Source organism: Antechinus flavipes, chromosome 5, assembly GCF_016432865.1.
Source record: "Antechinus flavipes isolate AdamAnt ecotype Samford, QLD, Australia chromosome 5, AdamAnt_v2, whole genome shotgun sequence".
Taxonomy (NCBI): domain Eukaryota; kingdom Metazoa; phylum Chordata; class Mammalia; order Dasyuromorphia; family Dasyuridae; genus Antechinus; species Antechinus flavipes.
Window position 1 is genome coordinate 187128028 of NC_067402.1, and position 18794 is coordinate 187146821.

Consider the following 18794-nt stretch of genomic DNA (forward strand, 5'->3'; position numbering starts at 1 on the left):
TCTCAGACACTTACTATCTGTGTGATCTTGGGCAAGGCAGTTAATTCTGTTTGCCTCGGTTTCCTCCTCTGTAAAAGGAACAAAAGAGGGAAATGGCAAACCATTCTAGTATCTTTCCAAAAAAACCTCAAATGAGGTCATAGTTAAACATGACTGAAAAACAAATGAATAATAGGAAGGACAGAGTGGAACAGGTATAAAGTAAAGACAATGAGATCTGTAAGGATGCTTTTGCATTAATCCAGGAAAGTAGAAATTTAGACTTGTGTTAAGGTGGAAGGCAAGAGAAGAGAGGAATAAGAGAGGGGGGGAGATAAGATTTGGTGAGAAGGAAAATTTGACAGGACTTGGTAAATGAGTAAATATAAGAGGTAAAGAAAAAATAAAGATGGCACCAGTTTTCCCACTTGATATAAAAAGTGAAAGGTTGTCACCAACAAACTTTGTGAAGTCAGGATATGAAACTGGTTTAGAGGGAAAGCTAAGACAGGAGGAAAATCATGAGAGTAGGCTTTCTCTGAAATCCATGTATATAGTAGGAAGAAGAAATCAACATCTCACAGGCTTTTTTTTTTTTTTGCCTTTCATTATTTATTTTACAGAATCTTGAAATATTATATTTGGAAGGAACCTGAGGGATAATCTCAGATTTCACCATATCCTTAAATTCCAGTTGTTTGTCCTTATCAAGAAGATTAGGTGGAAAGAGTAAGAGAGACACACATTTTCTTAGCCACAAATAAAGTCCCATCTTACCATTTCTGGAGGACAGAGGCAGCCAGAGACACAAGCATGACTAATACACTCCAAATCATAGTTCTGACAGGTTTTGGTGCATTCAATCCCTTTAGCTTGGGGGTTGTCAACAGGACACACAAATTTGACCATGGAGGGTGGGCAACTTAGGCTCCTTTTGACTTGGAAGCAAAAAAAATTTAGAATTGCAATTAGTATGGGTTTATCTGCAACTGCTGGAGCAATCCAACTAAGGGGCTAGACTGGAAGATTTATAGGGTTTCCTCCATTGTTTTGTGATTCTGCAACTTAGTGACTCTCACAGATGGGCTAGTTACATGAAAACATTAAGCCCTACCCCATAAAGAATATATAAGAAGGTTCTGACTAGGGTAGAACTTTGCCTCAGTACCGAGCTGATCTTACTGCTGTCAGACTAATCAGGGCCACCTTAATCAAGAACAGTTCAGATGATCTTTTGTTTCTGGGTTTTTAAAATTTATCGATCAATTGATTAACTATCTACTTCCCAAAGTTGATGTAAAGAAAACTCTTGTGAACCATGAAATATTTTATAGATGCTTCAGCACTTGAATAGATCCATGATTTTATGGAGTAGGCTGACTGTAGTAGGTGCAAGATCCCAAGCCATACATGTTTTCTCACTTAAGGCAATGTTCTTGCCCATGCTCTCATCAGCCCTCTGTAGAAAATCTACCCAGTGCACTGAAAGAGGTGCTTTTTAAGGTTTTCTAATATTCTGGGGATACCAGTTTATAACTTGGATCGTCCATCTGCCATCTTTCATTTTCACTCCGTGACTGGCTCACTTTCTTTTCCAGGATTAGGTTTCCTGGATAATATTTTTGCAACTTCTGGAGCACATTATCATTAATAATAATACATTGTAATTTTTCTTTTAGAACTAGCAAGCATTTTCCACTACTGTTCTCTGAGATACCTGCTCTTTTAATTCTTTGTATATTACAGTGCTCTAGAATTTGCAAATAGACTGCCTCACTGTGAGAACATTATCATCATCCTTATTATAAAGATGGGCTTTGAGTCTGAGAGTAGCTTGAAAATATTGAAAATGCTAAACGATTTCACAATCGCCTGAATACTGTAGAATATCTGCAGTGAGATACATTATTATTCAAAAAAAAGATCAGTGCATCTCACTGAGGATGCTCTACAGTACTCAGAAGATTGGCATAAATAATACCATGTCAGTTAGGAACCATAGCATTTAGAGACTTTCACCATCTATAGAAAATAACTTTAATTTGGGTTCTGAACAGGTGATTATATGTCTCCCTGTTTTATCTCACTTGATACTGATAACCAGAGAATAAGAATGATTGGAGAAAACCATAAAGATTATTATTGCCCAAATAAAGGCTAGGAGGATGTCAGTAGTTAATAATTGATATGCCATTTTCTCATTTCCTTGGTTAAAATATGAGAAGAAAAAGGTTTTGCAAATTATTTTCTAAATTAGATCCCATTCACAGTCATACAGATTGACTAAAAGATATAGAGAATACAGTATGTAAAATCCTATGATGTTTATTGTTCAGTTTTTTTTTAACGCAGCAATTTCTCAAAAAAAAAAAAAAAAGGTACCTCTCAAACATAGGTTAAGGATATTCAAAACTGTTTGATAGATAACAAACACAAGAGAAATTCTGTTCAGATTATACTTTTTCTCTCTCCCAGTTTTATTGCTGAGCTCTCAAAAATTGGGTTCTAGGTCTCCTCAATTCTGGGATCAGATGGAGTTATAGGATGTTTCCTTTGCCCTTGAGTCTTTTTTTTTTGTCTTGGATTACTACTTTTCTGAGCAGCAGCTAGGTGGTTCAGTGGATAGACTGCTGGGTCTAAGTTCAAACTTGACTTCAGACACTGAATAACTATGTGACCCTGGACAAGTCACTTAATCCTATGTCACTGAATCCATTGGAAGAAGAAATGGCAAATCACTCCAGTTTTTCAAAAATACCCAACCAACAGGGTCATGAAGAGTTAAACAAAAATGCATGAATGAACAATAATACCTCTTTTCTCAGATTATGTTGTAGTGGTTTTTTCTTCATCAATTACACTGAGGTCTCCCCCCTTCCCTCTGAGACCTGTCTTAGTTAAAGTCTTTTTCTTAGGTCTTTTTTTCAATCCAATTCCATTACGTCAGAAGTTAACCTTTTCTGGTTGACTAGATCTATTTGAAGCCTTTTCATGATTTTGGGGGGGAGGATAAAATAGAAAGAAGGAACTTTTTACTCTCACTATGTTGTGGTGCTATTCTGTAATTCTAACCAATTAAAGCCCACCTGCTCATCATCCTCTCCCTCTCTTTTTTTTTCCAGGACCCAAGCAGTGAGGTAGCCAAAGCTAAGGTGTTTTGGGGTTTTTTTTGGTTTTTTTTGGGGGGGTTGGGGGTTAGGTTGGGTTGGATTATATTTTTGTTTTGTTTTTGCTTCTTCCAAATGAGGTTACTCTCTTAGCCCTTAGAAATTCTTTGACTTTCATTCTCATCTCTCAAGGGACCTGGATCATACCTACAGTCAAGGGAGCTAAATTATATGATAATCAGGTATTTATTTCTGTAGTAGGACTGAGTCATACCATTTCCTTCTATCCTGCTATCTTGGTCTCCTATGTAGTGAAATATAAAGATTATCCCATAGCCAATTCTTTATTTATTACCTTGAATGCTTGTAGGAGCTCTGGAGTTCATGTTACCCATCTTTAGGGAAACTAGGTAGGAGCTAAACCAAAAGTATATTATGTTTTCCTAAAGCCACAGCAGAGCAAGGAATCAAAGAGAGAAAATTACCTTCTTGGGATCAGCCCCCAGTATTTATATGAGTCCACAGTCTTGGGGAGGCCCCTGAGTCACAGATTACAATGTGATTTTACTAACAGGGACTAACACAATTACAGAGAAAATTCGGTCTCTATCTTTCCCCTCTGACTACTCAAAGAAATCTTGCTCTTGTCTCCATTTTCTGGACACACAGAGGCACGTGTGGGTATAGAACATACACAGATTCGTCCAATGAGGAACCTGGCCACTGAGTAGCCAGGACTCAGAGTATGGCCAGTGTTCCATGTTCCCTCTCTCTGTGTACTGCAAGTCGCAGATCCTTGTGGATCAGGCAGAACTCCTGCTCTGAGGACTGGGCCCTCGCTGGCCAGCCCCTCTAGTCCATGTGGATAATGTGGTAAATGAGGGCAAACAAGGACGCACTCACTCATCACAGACAGCCGTACTCACTTCGAGCAGAGGGGTGACTCTCAAGAATAGCATTGGTCAACGTGCCCCCAGGAAGTCCATTGGTACTACAGTGCATAAACCCGTCTTCACAGTAGCTGCAGAAAAAAATGAAAACTCATTTAAATGCTTCCCAAAAAGAGATGAGGGGACAGTCCCAGGAATTCTGGTTTGTAACTAAGAGCCTGGAGCTACCTCTTCCCCAGGATCTACCTGCTAACAGAATGTGCCCAAGGCTTAGCATTCAAAGGAATCTTGGAAAAGACCTGGTCTGACTTCCAGCCTTCACTTTATTGGCCAATTTGGCTTTGCAGATTGGGCTCATAACCATTCTCAGGAACAAAGGTTTCCATCATATTTATCACCACATCCCAAGGGCTGTTTGAGAAATGAACAAATGAATGGCTACAATAGATAGTGAGTTCTCTTTGCTGAAAAAAGAAAGGAAAAAAAATTGGCAAAGGAAGGGAAGGCCAGAGAAGGAGAGGAAGAAAAAATAGAGGCTTGTCTCCAAAAGACTTAAATTCCAATGCACTGGGCAAAGACAAAACATGAGAAAAATAACACAATAAGCTAGAAGAAAAAACAACATGGAAAAATTCAGAAGGAGAATACTCAAAGAGAAAGAATCCTGTGTCCAGAAGACGTCTTTTACAGTTTCAGTCCATAAAACTGAATTACAAATGACAGAGGTCTGGGTTCTAATGCTGGTCCTACTATAAATTTTTTTAGACTTTTTTTCTAAAGCTTTTTAATTTCAAAACATATGCATCGATAATTTGACAACATTGATCCTTGCATGTAACCTTGTGTTTCAGATTTCCTCCTCCTCCCCATCCCCTCCCCTAGATGGCAAGCAATTCAATATATGTTAAACATGTTAAAATATATGTTAAATACAATATGTGTAAACATATTTATATAGTTGTCTTGTTGTGCAAGAAAAATCAGATCAAAAAAAAAGAAAGTAAATGAGTAAGAAAACGAAACACAAGTGAACAACAACAACAAAAAGAGTGAGAATGTCATGTTGTGATCCATATTCAGTTCCCACAGTCCTCTCTCTGGATGCAGATGGCTCTCTTCATCACAATATAATTGGAATTGGCCAGGATCAGATCATTGTTGAAGAGAGCTCCGCCCATCAGAATTAATCATCATATATTATTGTTATTGAAGTATATAATGATCTCCTGGTCCTGCTCACATCACTCAGCATCAGTTCATGTAAGTCATTCCAGGCCTCTCTGAAATCCTTCTGCTGGTCATTTCTTACAGAACAATAATGTTCCATAACATTCATATACCATAACTTATTCAGTCATTCTCAGCTGATGGGCATCCACTCAGTTTCCAGTTTCTATCCCACTACAAACAGGGCTGCCACAAACATTTTTGCACATGTGGGTCCCTTTCCCTCCTTTAAGATCTCTTTGGGATATAAGCCGGATCAAAGGGTATGCACAGTTTAATAACTTTTTGAGCATAGTTCCAAACTTCTCTCCAGAATGGTTGGATCCTTCACAACTCCACCAACAATGTATCAGTGTCCCAGTTTTCCCACATTCCCTCCAAAATTTGTCCTTGTCTTTTCCTGTCATCTTAGCCAACCTGAGAGGCATCCTATTATAAATTAATTGAATGACACTGGTAACCCTATTGCAACAGCTCATTGTTTCTGCATTGCATGAAGGAAAAGGAACATCGCAGAGTCACTCATTCTCAGAATGGACCCCATAAAGTTTAGTAGCATAACACCATGGTAGGCCAATCACATTGTCTTTAAAGATTATTGTTATTCCTTCTCATTCTTTTTGTTGTTGTTCGTTTGCATTTTGTTTTTTTATTCATTTTCTTTCCTTTTTGATCTGATCTTGTGTAGCAAGATAATTATACAAATATGTTTACATATATTGGATTTAACATATATTTTAACATGTATAAGGATATACTGGATTACTTGTCATCTAGGGGAAGGAGTGAGGGGAAGAAGGGGAAAATTTGGAACACAAGACTATGCAAGAATCAATGTTGAAAAATTATCCATGCAAATGTTTTTGAAAATAAAAAGTTTTAATTTTAAAAAAAGACAAAAAAAGATTATTGTTATTTCCTAATACTTTCATTTTTTCTGGTCCCTCCCCAAGAAGCTCAAAAACTTTGCCTAACAATATCAGTTAATAGCTTAGATTTATACAGCACTTTGTGAGGTTTGAAAAGCAGTTTACATAAGTTTTCTTATCTGGTTCTCACAACAAACTTGGTGAGGTAGCCACTATTATTATCCCCATTTTAAAGATGGAGAAATTGAGACTGAGGAAGCTAGTAAATGTTTGAGTCAAGATTAGAATTCAGGTCTTCCATGAAGACTCCAGGTCTAGCATTCTGCCTGTTTTACTCCTTAATCCTGTTTCTTTATTATCTTCAGGTCCCTTCGCATTAATTAAGGTCAGAAAGTACCAAGTAACCAATATGAAACAGGAACAGTAAGAGAATGTGAGCTGCTGGGCTTACATTAAAAAAAAAAAAACAAAAAAAAAACCTGTATTTCTAGCCTGGGCCTCTGGTATCCTCAAATGGCAGTAAAAGAGAGTCACTCAATTTCTATCTACCATTAAATACACACATGATCTTGAGTGAGCTACTTTATCTGTGTATCGTAGTCTTCATGTGTGAAATAAAAGGAAGGAAGGAAATAAGTATTATTAAGTATCTACCTATGTGCCAGGCTCTGTTCTAAGCATTTTACAAATATTGTTTTATTTGTTATTATTATCTGTGTGTTAATATTTATTAATATTATCTTATCCTTACAATAATCTTGGGAGGTAGATGTTCTTATTATCTCCATTTTATAGTTGAAGAAACTGAGGCAGGCTGAGGTTAACTCTGACTTGCCTAAGGTCATCTAGCCAATTAAAGTCTGAAACTGAATTTGAACTTGAGATTTCCAAGCCCAATATCCTATCTACTGTACCAGGTAGCTGCCTCTAGATTGGGCTAGATAAGCTCTAAGATTCTTTCCTTTGATGTTGTCATTAGGTACTCACCACATGGTGTGATGGTCTGAGAAGATATCTTCAGGCTGAAAGATCTCACCATCATAATAACAGGGGCACTGGGCTTTGGGCACACAGTTCCTCTTCTCATCAGTGTACAGCCCAGGAGGGCAAAAACAACCCTCAAGGCAGACTTCATTGCATTCCATGTCTGGATAGGAGAGGGAGCGGCAGGTCTGATTGCAAGGAGTCCCACACTGCTGATAAACCTGGCCCTCTGGACAACTTAATGCTGGAGAAGAGAAAGAATAGAGTAAGAATAAGGGATTTGGTCTTGGCATTTGTGAATGGTGGGAGAGAATTGGTCATTATATACTCTCTTCCCTAGATCCACATGCATCATCACCTGAAGTCATGATTAATAATCCTCCCCTTCCCTTCCCACCTTTTCTTTCTCCTTTTTTTTCCTTTTTCTTTCTTCCTTCCTTCTTTTCTTTCTTTCTTCCTTCCTTCCTTATTTGCTTTCTTTTTTACTTTCTTTCTTCCTTCCTTCCTTTCTTCCTTCTTTCCTTTCTTTTTCTTTTTCTTTCTTCCTTCCTTCTTTTCTTTCTTCCTTCCTTCCTTATTTTCTTTCTTTTTTACTTTTTTTCTTCCTTCCTTCCTTTCTTCTTTTCTTTCTTTCTTTTTCTTTTCTTTCTTCCTTCCTTCTTTTCTTTCTTTCTTCCTTCCTTCCTTATTTGCTTTCTTTTTTACTTTCTTTCTTCCTTCCTTCCTTTCTTCCTTCTTTCCTTTCTTTTTCTTTTTCTTTCTTCCTTCCTTCTTTTCTTTCTTCCTTCCTTCCTTATTTTCTTTCTTTTTTACTTTTTTTCTTCCTTCCTTCCTTTCTTCTTTTCTTTCCTTTCTTTTTCTTTTCTTTCTTCCTTCCTTCTTTTCTTTCTTCCTTCCTTCCTTATTTTCTTTTTTTAATTTCTTTCTTCCTTCCTTCCTTTCTTCCTTCTTTCCTTTCTTTTTCTTTCTTTCTTTCTTTCTTTCCTTCCTACCTTTCTTTTCTTTCTTTCCTTTCTTTATCTTTCTTTTCAGTAGTATTAGTAAATATAATGGAAGCACCTTCCCCAATCCATGTGTATTGACACTACACCTCTTCCTACTATATGAAGTTATCTTGTACATCTTGGTATGAAAAAGAATTTTGAAGATGCTATTTTTATTATTAGCTAGATGCTAATGGTAACATCATCAGAATAATAGGGAATGAGAAAGAGAGACAGAACTGTGGGAAGAAGGGAGAGAATGAGAGTATAGTGTAAACTTGGCCCTAATAATTTTCTCTGGTAACCCATCAAGAGTTTGTTGCTGATGTTCACTCATTTTCCACTGTTATCTGACTCTTTGTGACCCCATTTGGTGTTTTCTTGGCAAAGATATTGGAATAGTTTGCTATGTCCTTCTCCATCCCATTTTACAGATGGAGGAACTGAGACAAACTAGAATTAAGTAACTTGCCCCAAAGTTACACAAGTAGTATCTGAGACTAGATTTAAACTCATGAATTCTTGATTCCAAGCCCAGGGCTCTATCCATTCTACTACCTAAATGTCCCAAGTACAAAGTTAAGAATTAACTAATTTTGGTAGAAACTATAAAAGTAGGACTAATTTTTAAGGCTTTCTAAGTGAACTAAATAGCAATATTTAGTATTATATATTTATACTATATATATTATTATATTAGTAATATATAGTTAATATATATACTAATATATACTATACTAGTATACATATGTAATATACTAGTATACAATACTAGTATATATATACTAGCATTAGTATATATATAAAATATATGTTATATATTGTATATAATATATATTATTATAGCATATATTAGTATTATATATTTATGCTAAATATTTAGCATAAATATTTAATAGCAGTATTATATATTTAAAATATTTATTTTTATAGCTTTGAAGAGAAGGGACCACCTTCCAACCACTTCCTTCCCCCTTTGGGCTATCTGATGATTTGAGATGGGAGGGACTACAGAGAAATACTCTAAGGTGTCAGAGAAACCCAGCTTCACACAGTGTGGTCAGGGGCAGGCGCTAGCATTCTGGGCAACCACAATACCCAGCAGGTCGGTATGGCATGATATGTAGCCATCAGGCTTAGGGATACCTCTTGAGCAAACACTTTGGACAAGTATAAATAGCAACAGTTACTCTTAATTAGCACAGAGACAACATTGTGGGGCAGTGGAAGAAAGTCCCAGCTCCAGCATTAATTAGTATTATTTGAACATGTCACAACTTGGGAGACTCAAATGAGGTGCACACTAATGTATATCAAGGTCTTTGTAATTCTAAGGCAGTATATGAATAGGAATAATTCCCAAGGCACTGTTATTTGCAGCATAATTTTTTTTTCCTTTATTCAATGTGAAAGAGTTCTTTGCTTCCAAATTAGTCTTCTCAGGCTAGTTGAAACCCACAAAGAAAGCAAACATTTTCTGTAGCAAAAACAGGTTACTGCTGCTAGGGAATGTTACTCATTCATTCATTCAACAAACATTTATAAAGTTCCTGCTGTGTTCAGAACCCTCTACTAGGCCTTAGGGAAATATAAAGTTTAACTAAGGCAGTCCCTGTGGAGAAAAGACAAATATACTATTATAATATTGCTATATCAGAGGAGTAAAAATGTGTAGTAGATAGAAGGCCAGCCTCAGAGTCAGAAAGTGCTGGATTCCAGCTAGGAGTATGAAGGTAAATGTTTAACAACTAGGCTTGAGGGAGAGGGCAAGGGGCTAAGGAGTGTGTATATATATACTTTTGACTTTTTTAAGTCTAGACAATCACCAAAACAAAAACAAAAAGAAATCAAGGTCTGATCTTTATCTAGTGCCCATTTCTGAACTGTAAATACTCTTAATGGGCATTCTACAGAATCTACAGATTCAGCCTTAATTCTAACAAGTATGAGCTGTTTAACAAAATTCCCCCCAACATCCCCAGGCAACTCCTTATGATTATAAATTGGCAAAGAGCTGTGGCTCTGCCAGAGCGAAGGGAATTTCCCCAAGATGAGTCCCTCCCCCAATGAAGTCACAAGTCCAAACCAAATATAACCACATTACACAATATCTTATAAATTCATTAGAGTAGTACCAAGCAGAGTGCTGTCTGAGAGGAAAGTCATTAAGAAGGGTCAGGGAAAGTAAAGGACATTTTCATGGGGGAGGTGCCACTTAAATTGGACTTTATAAAAGCTGAGTAGAATTCAGCTGGCAAAATGGAAGAGGGAGCTCATTAGCAACAATCTGATCCAAAACGGGGAGAGAGAAATGTCTTTAAGGGACTGAAAATTGCTCCATTTTTTTTTTGTCTGGGGGCAGTGTATGGAAGAGAATAATAATACATAAGGTTAGAAAGATAGGATAACATCAAATTATGGAGAGCTTTGAATGTCAAATAAAAGATCCAAAATTTTCTTAGGAGAAAATACAAGGAGATCATTGTCAATGTTCAACCAGAGATATTTCAAGACACCTAGGAAAATTTCTGCAAAAGAGAAAGAGAGCCCTTTGTTTTCTCCTGACTGAGCTATCCTGCCTGACCTGAAGGGCATAATATAGTAGGAAAAAAACTTGTTTGGAAGTCATAAGGCTCAGCTCTGTCATTTACAAACAGTGTGATTTGGGGCAAGTCACAACCTCCCTAAATCTCAGGATCTTCATCTGTAAAATGAAGGTGTCGGCTTGGAGAAGTTTAAGGTCTCTCTTCCAGCATTATAATCCTAAAATTCCTTCAGATTGGGAATGTCTGATTACTGTTTTCTGTAGAGTATCAATTAGATTTAAGATGGCCTTTATGCTCAGAGGGCTATAAAAACCATACATATCCTTTGATCCATCAATACCACTGTTGGGTGTATATCCCATATAGCTTAAAAAAAAAAAAAAAAAAGGAAAAAAATCTATTTGTACAAAAGTATTTATGGCAGCTCTTTGTATGGCAGCTAAAAACTGGAAATCAAGGGGATGCCCATCAATTAGGGAATGGTTGAGCAGTTAGGGTATATGATTGTGATGTAATATTACTGTACTATAAAAAAACGACAAACAGGATGATTTCAGAATAACCTAAACTTACATGAATATCATGAAGCAGAGTGAAGTGAGCAGAACCAAGAGAATGTTATATATAGTAACAGTATATTGTACAGTGACTGTGAATGACTTCAGTATTCTCAGCAATATCATGATGGAAGATAATCCTAAAGGAATCCAATGAAGCACTCTATCCACTTCCAGAGAAAGAACTGGTATTGTCTGAATACAGACTGAAACATGCTATTTTTCACTTTCATTTTTTTCATTCTTTTTTTATTCAAGTCTTCTTATTCAAAGTGATTAATATGGAGATATTTTATATAATTGCACACGATTAACCTATTTTGGATTGCTTACCATCTCAGGGAGGAGGGAGAAATACATAAGAGTTACAATGGGTGCTTCTTCTTGGTGGAGATAAAGATGAATATGACAGAGAACACAGCAGGTTCAAAAGAACAGGAAAATTCAAAGGAAAGTTTTGAAGGTGTGGGGAAAAGAAAGGCTGGTATTTTTAGATTCTAGCCACTGTTCAAAGGTATGCTCTTGGACCTGTTTCAAGTATTTTAGTCCTTCAAACTGCTTTCTCCACTTTGACCTATAAGACTAGATAGTACCTATAGTATATACTACTTACAGTACCTATAATACTACTAGTAGTAATACTACTAGGCCTATACCCCAAAGAGAAAAAGAATCCATGTGTTTATAATATTCGTAGCAGCTCTTTTTGGGTTAACAAAGAACTAGAAACCAAAAGAATACCGAAAATTAAGAGAAATCAGTTCAAAGACTAGTTGAACAAATTATAGTATACAAATTTAATGTGCTGTGAGACATTATTAAAGGAAGAGTTTCAGAAAAACCTGGGAAAACCTGTGTGAACTGATGCAGAGTAAAGTGGATACAATCAGAAGAATAATTTATTTAATGACAACATTATAAAGACAGACAACTTTGAAAAAACGCAATGACTCAGTAAGTAAAACTGATGATGAAGCATGCTGAAAAGTCATCATTTCTCCTGAAAGAGAGATGGGACTGGAATGCAAATTGAACAAAAATTTTTGGACATGACCTGGGCAAGAATTTGTTCTGTATGACTATGTGCATTTGTTAGAAGGGTTTTGATTTCTTTTCTATCTTTTTCTTACAATGATAGGGAGGCATGAAGAAGGGAAGAAAATAGATTTTCGTTCACATTAAATAATTTATTTTCACATTTAAAGCCTTTCATAATCTGGCTTTTTACCTTTTCTGTCTCCTTAAATCTTTATACCCACTCTGAGATTCCGTGACCCAGGCCTCCTTGGAAGTCCTCTCACAAAACACTCCATCTCCCACTTCCAGGCATTTTCAATGACCATTCGCCTTGCTTGAAACATTCTCTTTCCTCATCTTCTCCTCTGGCTTCCTTTTAGTTCCTGTTAAAATTCTATTTTCTATAATAAGACTTTCCCAACCTGCCTTAATTCTAGTACCTTCTTTTTGTCCAATTTATCCCATGTGCATCTTGTTTTTACATAGTCATTTGCATGTTGCTTCCCCCATTAGATTGTAAACTCCTTGAGAACAAAATTGTCTTTTGTTTTTCTTTGTATTCCCACTGCTTAGCACAGTGTCTGATATGTACAAGACACTTAATAAATGATTATTGACTGACAGACGGATTCCAGGACCTAAATGTCCAAATAATACTGAATTAGAACGCAGATTGATGCCAACCTGAAGCAAGAATAGCTTGCATTTTAGTGAATTTTTTTTTATCTTATCCGATCTTCCAAATAGCTTTTAAAATAGCTGCCTCTGACTATGAAATTAATGAATGTTGACAATAGTTAAGTCTTTCCTTATGAATATCTGAATACTCATGAAATAATCATCTAAACTGTCAGCCAGTGCTTTCCAAATCTGAATAAACTCAACCAAGAATTGTTGCTTTGTACTTAAAATACAAATAATTCTAATTTACTGAAGGATTATCATATAAAAAGATAATTTGGACTTTAAATTCTCATTAATTTATAAATCCCAGGGGAAAGCATATCTTTTCTGTGTAATTGAACTTTTATATTTAAATAAAAAGAAATTTAACAGGAGTTGAGGAATCATGCTTTGAACAAAAAAAAATTGAGAAGGGAACAAAAACAAGTATGGCAATTTTGTTATTACCATGTTAAATTTAATATATACTTCAAGAACTGTATCTAACAAAAGTTCATAATTTCATATATAATGTGTTTTCTATTAAAACAAACCTTGTCAAAATTTACTTTCTGCAGAAAGCTCTCTATTTATATCCAACTTACTCTCATCACTTCCCAGAACTTATTTACTCAAACGTGTTATTCAAAGCCTAGGTTGCTGAACAAACACTCAAAATATTGAATATCAATTCATCTTCCAGCTGCTTTCTGCATCTGGCCTCTCTAATTAGCTTTCCAGCTTCTAGGGGTAAGAACTTCAGCAGGTATTTTTTGATGATCTCTCTCCTCCCTGCAATTCACAAAGAGCTACTTAAAATTAAGCTACTAAAGCTTAAAACTACATTAAGACTTTGGGGACACTCTACATAGTGTTCTGAGGCAGCTAAGTGGCATCCTGAATAGATCAATGGGTCTACAGTCAGGAAGACCCGAGTTCATGTACGACTTTAGATATTTACTAACTGTATGACACTAGGCAAATCACTTAACCCTGTCTGCCTCAGTTTCCTTAACTGTAAAATGAGCTAAAAGAAGAAATGCCAAACCACTTTAATATCGTTGCCAAGAAAACCCCAAATGGGGTCACAAAGAATTAGACTCCCATGAAATGAAATATAGTGTTTTAAACATAGTGAGCAATCAATTGCTCAAAGGTCAAAGCATGATGGTCACTCAGTGTTTGAGAAGTCACAGGACCCTAGGATTCAGAACTGAAAGGAACAACAGATGAGGAAATTGAACCCCCCCCTGACAAAAATGAAAGGATTTCTTATGAAAGTAAATGTCAGAGTCAAATTGGAATTCGATTTTCTAATTCCAAACTCAGTGCTCTAGTCATTATATTAACATAGCTATCTTGGCAATCCCTGTTTAGCTCCCATAATTTTCAATCAAGGTCCCAAAGGCATAAGAAAGATATTTTCTCTAGGTTATCAGCTGATGAACATTCAAAAAAAAAGTCACCCTCTAGCTTTAAATGGTTGTAACTAGCTATAGGAGCAAATATAGTCATGGGAGTGAATATCACCTGGGAAATTTAAGACAAAAACCATGAAAGAATAGTTTTTTTTATTTCCCCCCATCTTTTTCAGTTCTAATTCACTTTCCAATTTGACTCCCACATCAGGAATAAGATGGCACTAGACAAAGGGAATTTCTGATACCCAGGAAAGTCAAAGAAGTGTCTGGCCTTTGACAAAATGTCAAGCAAGTCCCAGGAAGACCTCTGGTATATGGGGCAGATCCTTTCCCTTAGAAAAAGAAGATATGGAGGGATTTTGATCTTTATCAATGCAGAGAAACCCCTGACTAATAAAATCAGGAGAGCCTCTGAAATAAAATTCAAGCAGGACAGAACAATATAAAGCAGGGTATTTTCATGAAGATTTCCCAGGAACATATGCCTCCATTGTTCCAGTCCCAAGGGTACATAGATGGAAGACAAAGTTGGCTGTGTTTGAAATAATACAGTCTTAACTCCTGAAAGGCCCCACTCTCCAACTCTGTTCAAATGAGATCACGTCTAGGAAAGTGTTTTAGAAAAAATAAAATGTTCTATACAAATATAGCACCAAGAATACATAGCCAATATGAATATTATTTTATTTTTATTTTGCATTTCCCTGCATCCCCAGATGTGTTTCTTAAAAGTAAATGTATGCAAAAATATGTTTTAAAAAATGGATGAAATAGTGAATTTAGGTGACATAATCACATGTATTTGAATTTTAAAAATAAATATTGTTTCAGAAAAAAAATATATAGAAACAAAACTAGGGATTTCTCTAAGAGCACTAAGTATTCCTGTATTTGGAAATAGGAAGAAAATGTTTTCCCCTGCAGTTAAGATAGGTAGGGGCAGAAGGAAGGGGAAAGCCCACTCTGGCTTTCATCCTGGTCTGGCAACTTTACCCAATTATTTTTGTTATCTTGGTGTTAAGCTCTGTTGTTTTTAAGTAACCAGAGAACTTCAAGTGCTTTAGCACACTCTAAATTTAGCACCCTGGAAAAAAGCTCCAGTTACTCCACCCTAGTTACAACTCTGCAAATACAAGTCACTACTATGACTTGGACCAAGTTGAGAAAAGCCCCATATATATCTATCACTCCTCAGGCCTCCAGGAAACTGCTCAGTTGGCTCTGTGCATCAGGAGGAAATAGTACCCACCACAGAAGCCTGGCTCTCTCCACTCGATCATAATGCCCTTCCTGGCACAGGCTGAGGCATAGCTGGCCACTGCGGAGCACAAGCAGTCTTTTCCACTGGAGCAAGAGCAGACATCATAGTGGCAATTTTTCAAATAGGGAGTTGGGCTGATCACAGGATGGCACGGCTCAAACTTGGAAGACGTCAAGAGAGAACAAGATTCCTCAGCATATTTGGCTTAAAGGAAAGACAAGAAGAGAGCCTGTTGTAATGCTTTTCCCCGGACACCATGGCAGATGTTACACATCAGTCGTACACAAGGATTATTCATCAACAAACTAAATAAAAATAATGTCAATTCTCAATCATGCATAAAGATAGAAGAAAGTGTAATCCAATACAGCAATTGATCCATAAATGGCAAAATAAAAAAAAATGCTTTTAAAAGAATTTTTTTAACTATACTATAATATAAATAATGTGTATATATGATGTATATATATACGCATACACATGTACATTATACATACATATACATATATACTATAAATATCCTCAGCTTGATATGTCTTCTGAATCACAGCAATACAATTCAGTATTGGGAAGGAACTTCAATACCTAGTCCACACTCATTTTATAGATGAATAAACTGGAGCCCAGAGAAGGGAGTTATTTGTCCAACATGACATGGAGTAAGCAGCAAAGCCAGAATTTGCATCCTGGCCTTCTGACTTATTCTGCTGTGTCAGACAGTCTATTACAAGGTGCTTGACCCAGGTTTTTAATAAAAGAGAATTTGAATTCCTTAGGTCAACAAAGATTGCGGTAGATGGACCAGAAGTTGTCAGTTGGGGTGTGATGGACCAAGTATCAAAGCAGACCAGGGTTTGAATTTTGGTCTCCTGTTTAACCTAGACAAATTGCCCATCCTCTCCAGATTTCAATTTTCTCATTTGTAAAATGAGAGTAATATAATCATTGCATAATTTACCTCCTGAAGTTGTTGGGAGGAAAACATTCCATAAAATGAAAAGCACCTCATAAATATGAGTTATTCTCAATATTTCTCCATTTGAATCCTACTCCGTTTTCTCACTGTGATGTCCTGGCTGTAGCAAGTCCTACTAAATTGGAAAGGTTCATAAGATTCCAGATTAGAAGCTGTGAGAGACTTTGAGCTCAGTTTTGGATGAAGCTTAATGTGTCTAATATCCAAAGGATTGTTGGCTAAGTTTCACAAAACATGATCATGAGACAATAAATTTTTTCAGCCACAGCAGTTTCCAAAGACTATCTACTAAGATATGGACAGACTGGCAATCTGTGTCAATGAAGAGAGTACTCCCATCCATAGATCATCAAAGTTTTTAAGTATTATTTTCATTATCATATTTTTAAATTAGATGATAGAAGAAGGATGCTTACCTTAGGGCCCATGAATTTTTTATAGATAAACTATTTCAAAATAATTGCTTTGTAATCCCCTGTACTTAATTCTATGTTCATTTAAAAATATAATTCTAAAGAAATGTCCATAGTTTATAGAAATGTTCATCAGTTTGCTAAAGGAATTAAGGATACAAAAAAAAAAAAAGGTTGAGCCTCTGTGACAGAGAAAAGCCAATGGAAAGCTAAAAAAAAAAAAAAAATGCAGATTTGCCTAGAAAACATGCAATATGCATATAATTAAGAGTTGACTATAAAACAGGTGCCTCAGCCCAGTCCTCCCTTCTGTACCCCACTATTACACACAATTTAAGATAATCACATTCAGTCACTGCCCAGTCTCCTTTCGGGAATACATACTTAACCGAGGGTTAAGATTACAGGGGTCACTATTCTGTTTCAGCAAATCTTGGCAATCTCCATTGAGTTTCCAGCAGTTTCCAAAATCTTCCACCAAAGGCTCTATCAGCCCCGAAGGGGTGAGAAAGTCATCTCCTTTGTTGCCATTGTAATTTCCACACAGGCCACAAGTCTTCCCAGCATATACTGGAGACAGCTGAGGAAAGATTTGACAAGACTGGCTGAGAGAGCTCTTCCAAGCAGCAACCATTTCATTTTGCTAATGATTGTTATAATCAAATGGCTTTCAGATTCAAAAATAAATCTAGATTTAATAAAAAGCAGCTGAACCTCAGGATACTGGAAAAATGAGAGTTCTCTGCAGTTCATTTGCTCTGCCAATCTATTTATCAGCCTTCAAAACCCTGAATAATAGAATTTTGGATTGGAGAGAACAAGACAACAATCATTTATTCTAATAATAACTCCCACGTATTTATGGTTTATAGTACACTTGCCTCATAACAACTTTATCAAGTGGATCGTGTAGATATTACAGTCTTCATTTGTAAAATGAGGAAGCCAGTGTCCCACAGGGAAAATGTCTTACCTACTGTCAGATAGCTCATAAGGGTCCCCTTCCTCCAAGAGGCAGCTAGATGGTGGGACCTGAAGTTAGGAAGATCTAAGTTTGAACTTTAGTCATTTAACTAGATAGTTGGATGAACCTAGGAAAAGCATGGCTGTCTCAGTTTCCTCAACTGTAAAATGGAGAAAATAATAATAGCACCTCTCTACCACACACCAGGGTTGTATGAGAATTAAATTAAATAATACTTACATGGTGCTGGCACATAATCAGCATTATATAAATGTTAGCTATAATAACTTTTATTAATAATAAATACTTATTTCCTTTCTTCCTTCAAGGTCTAGTGCACTTCCTCTATATCAGTTCCTCTCAAAAACAGAGACCTTTGCTCAAAGCATGTCTCTTCCATGTTAACTTTCCTCAATTAATCCCACTAACCTGTGGTCCCTCAGCTTTTATGTATTTATTCTATGATGAATTAGAATCATAAGTTCCAGTGATGAGATGACCTAGTTCTACCTCTTCATTTTACAAATAAAGTAACTACCTCAATCATAATTCTAGAGCTGGAAGGCACTTTAGAGGCCAAACTAATCCAATCTGCTCATTTTACACATGGAGAAACTGAGGCAAGGTAATAACTGGATGAAACCTAGATCTTCTGACTCCAAATACAACATTCTTTCCATATACTCCAACTTGAATATATTTTGAGTGCATATATATATTCTATTTGTTGTGTGGGATTTTTTTTGTGTAAGCACTCTGTCCCTCCTATCAGGTCATTAGCTGCTCAAGAACTATATTCTTCTCTAAGTTTCAGGGTTTTTTTCATCTCTAATGTGATACTTTTAACTACTTTCTCTGTGAGAGACTCAAATGTAATGAGAGAAATAAAGCTTTAATAAATAGGAACTCTCACTATCTATCTTATTTCTTTCACTGT

At 36.3% G+C, this 18794-nt stretch overlaps 1 protein-coding gene across 1 annotated transcript in view; it reads right to left on the reverse strand.

The window, feature by feature from the left end:
• Positions 1–18794, reverse strand: part of VWF (von Willebrand factor) — a 208319-nt gene that overhangs the window by 107485 nt on the left and 82040 nt on the right. Inside the window, exons 14-18 of the mRNA XM_051962919.1 lie at positions 17278–17473; positions 15493–15708; positions 7060–7300; positions 4013–4107; positions 757–917 (exon numbers count right to left, since the gene is read on the reverse strand). Of these exons, the coding sequence (XP_051818879.1) occupies positions 757–917; positions 4013–4107; positions 7060–7300; positions 15493–15708; positions 17278–17473 (909 nt within the window). The remainder of the gene's footprint in view (positions 1–756; positions 918–4012; positions 4108–7059; positions 7301–15492; positions 15709–17277; positions 17474–18794) is intronic.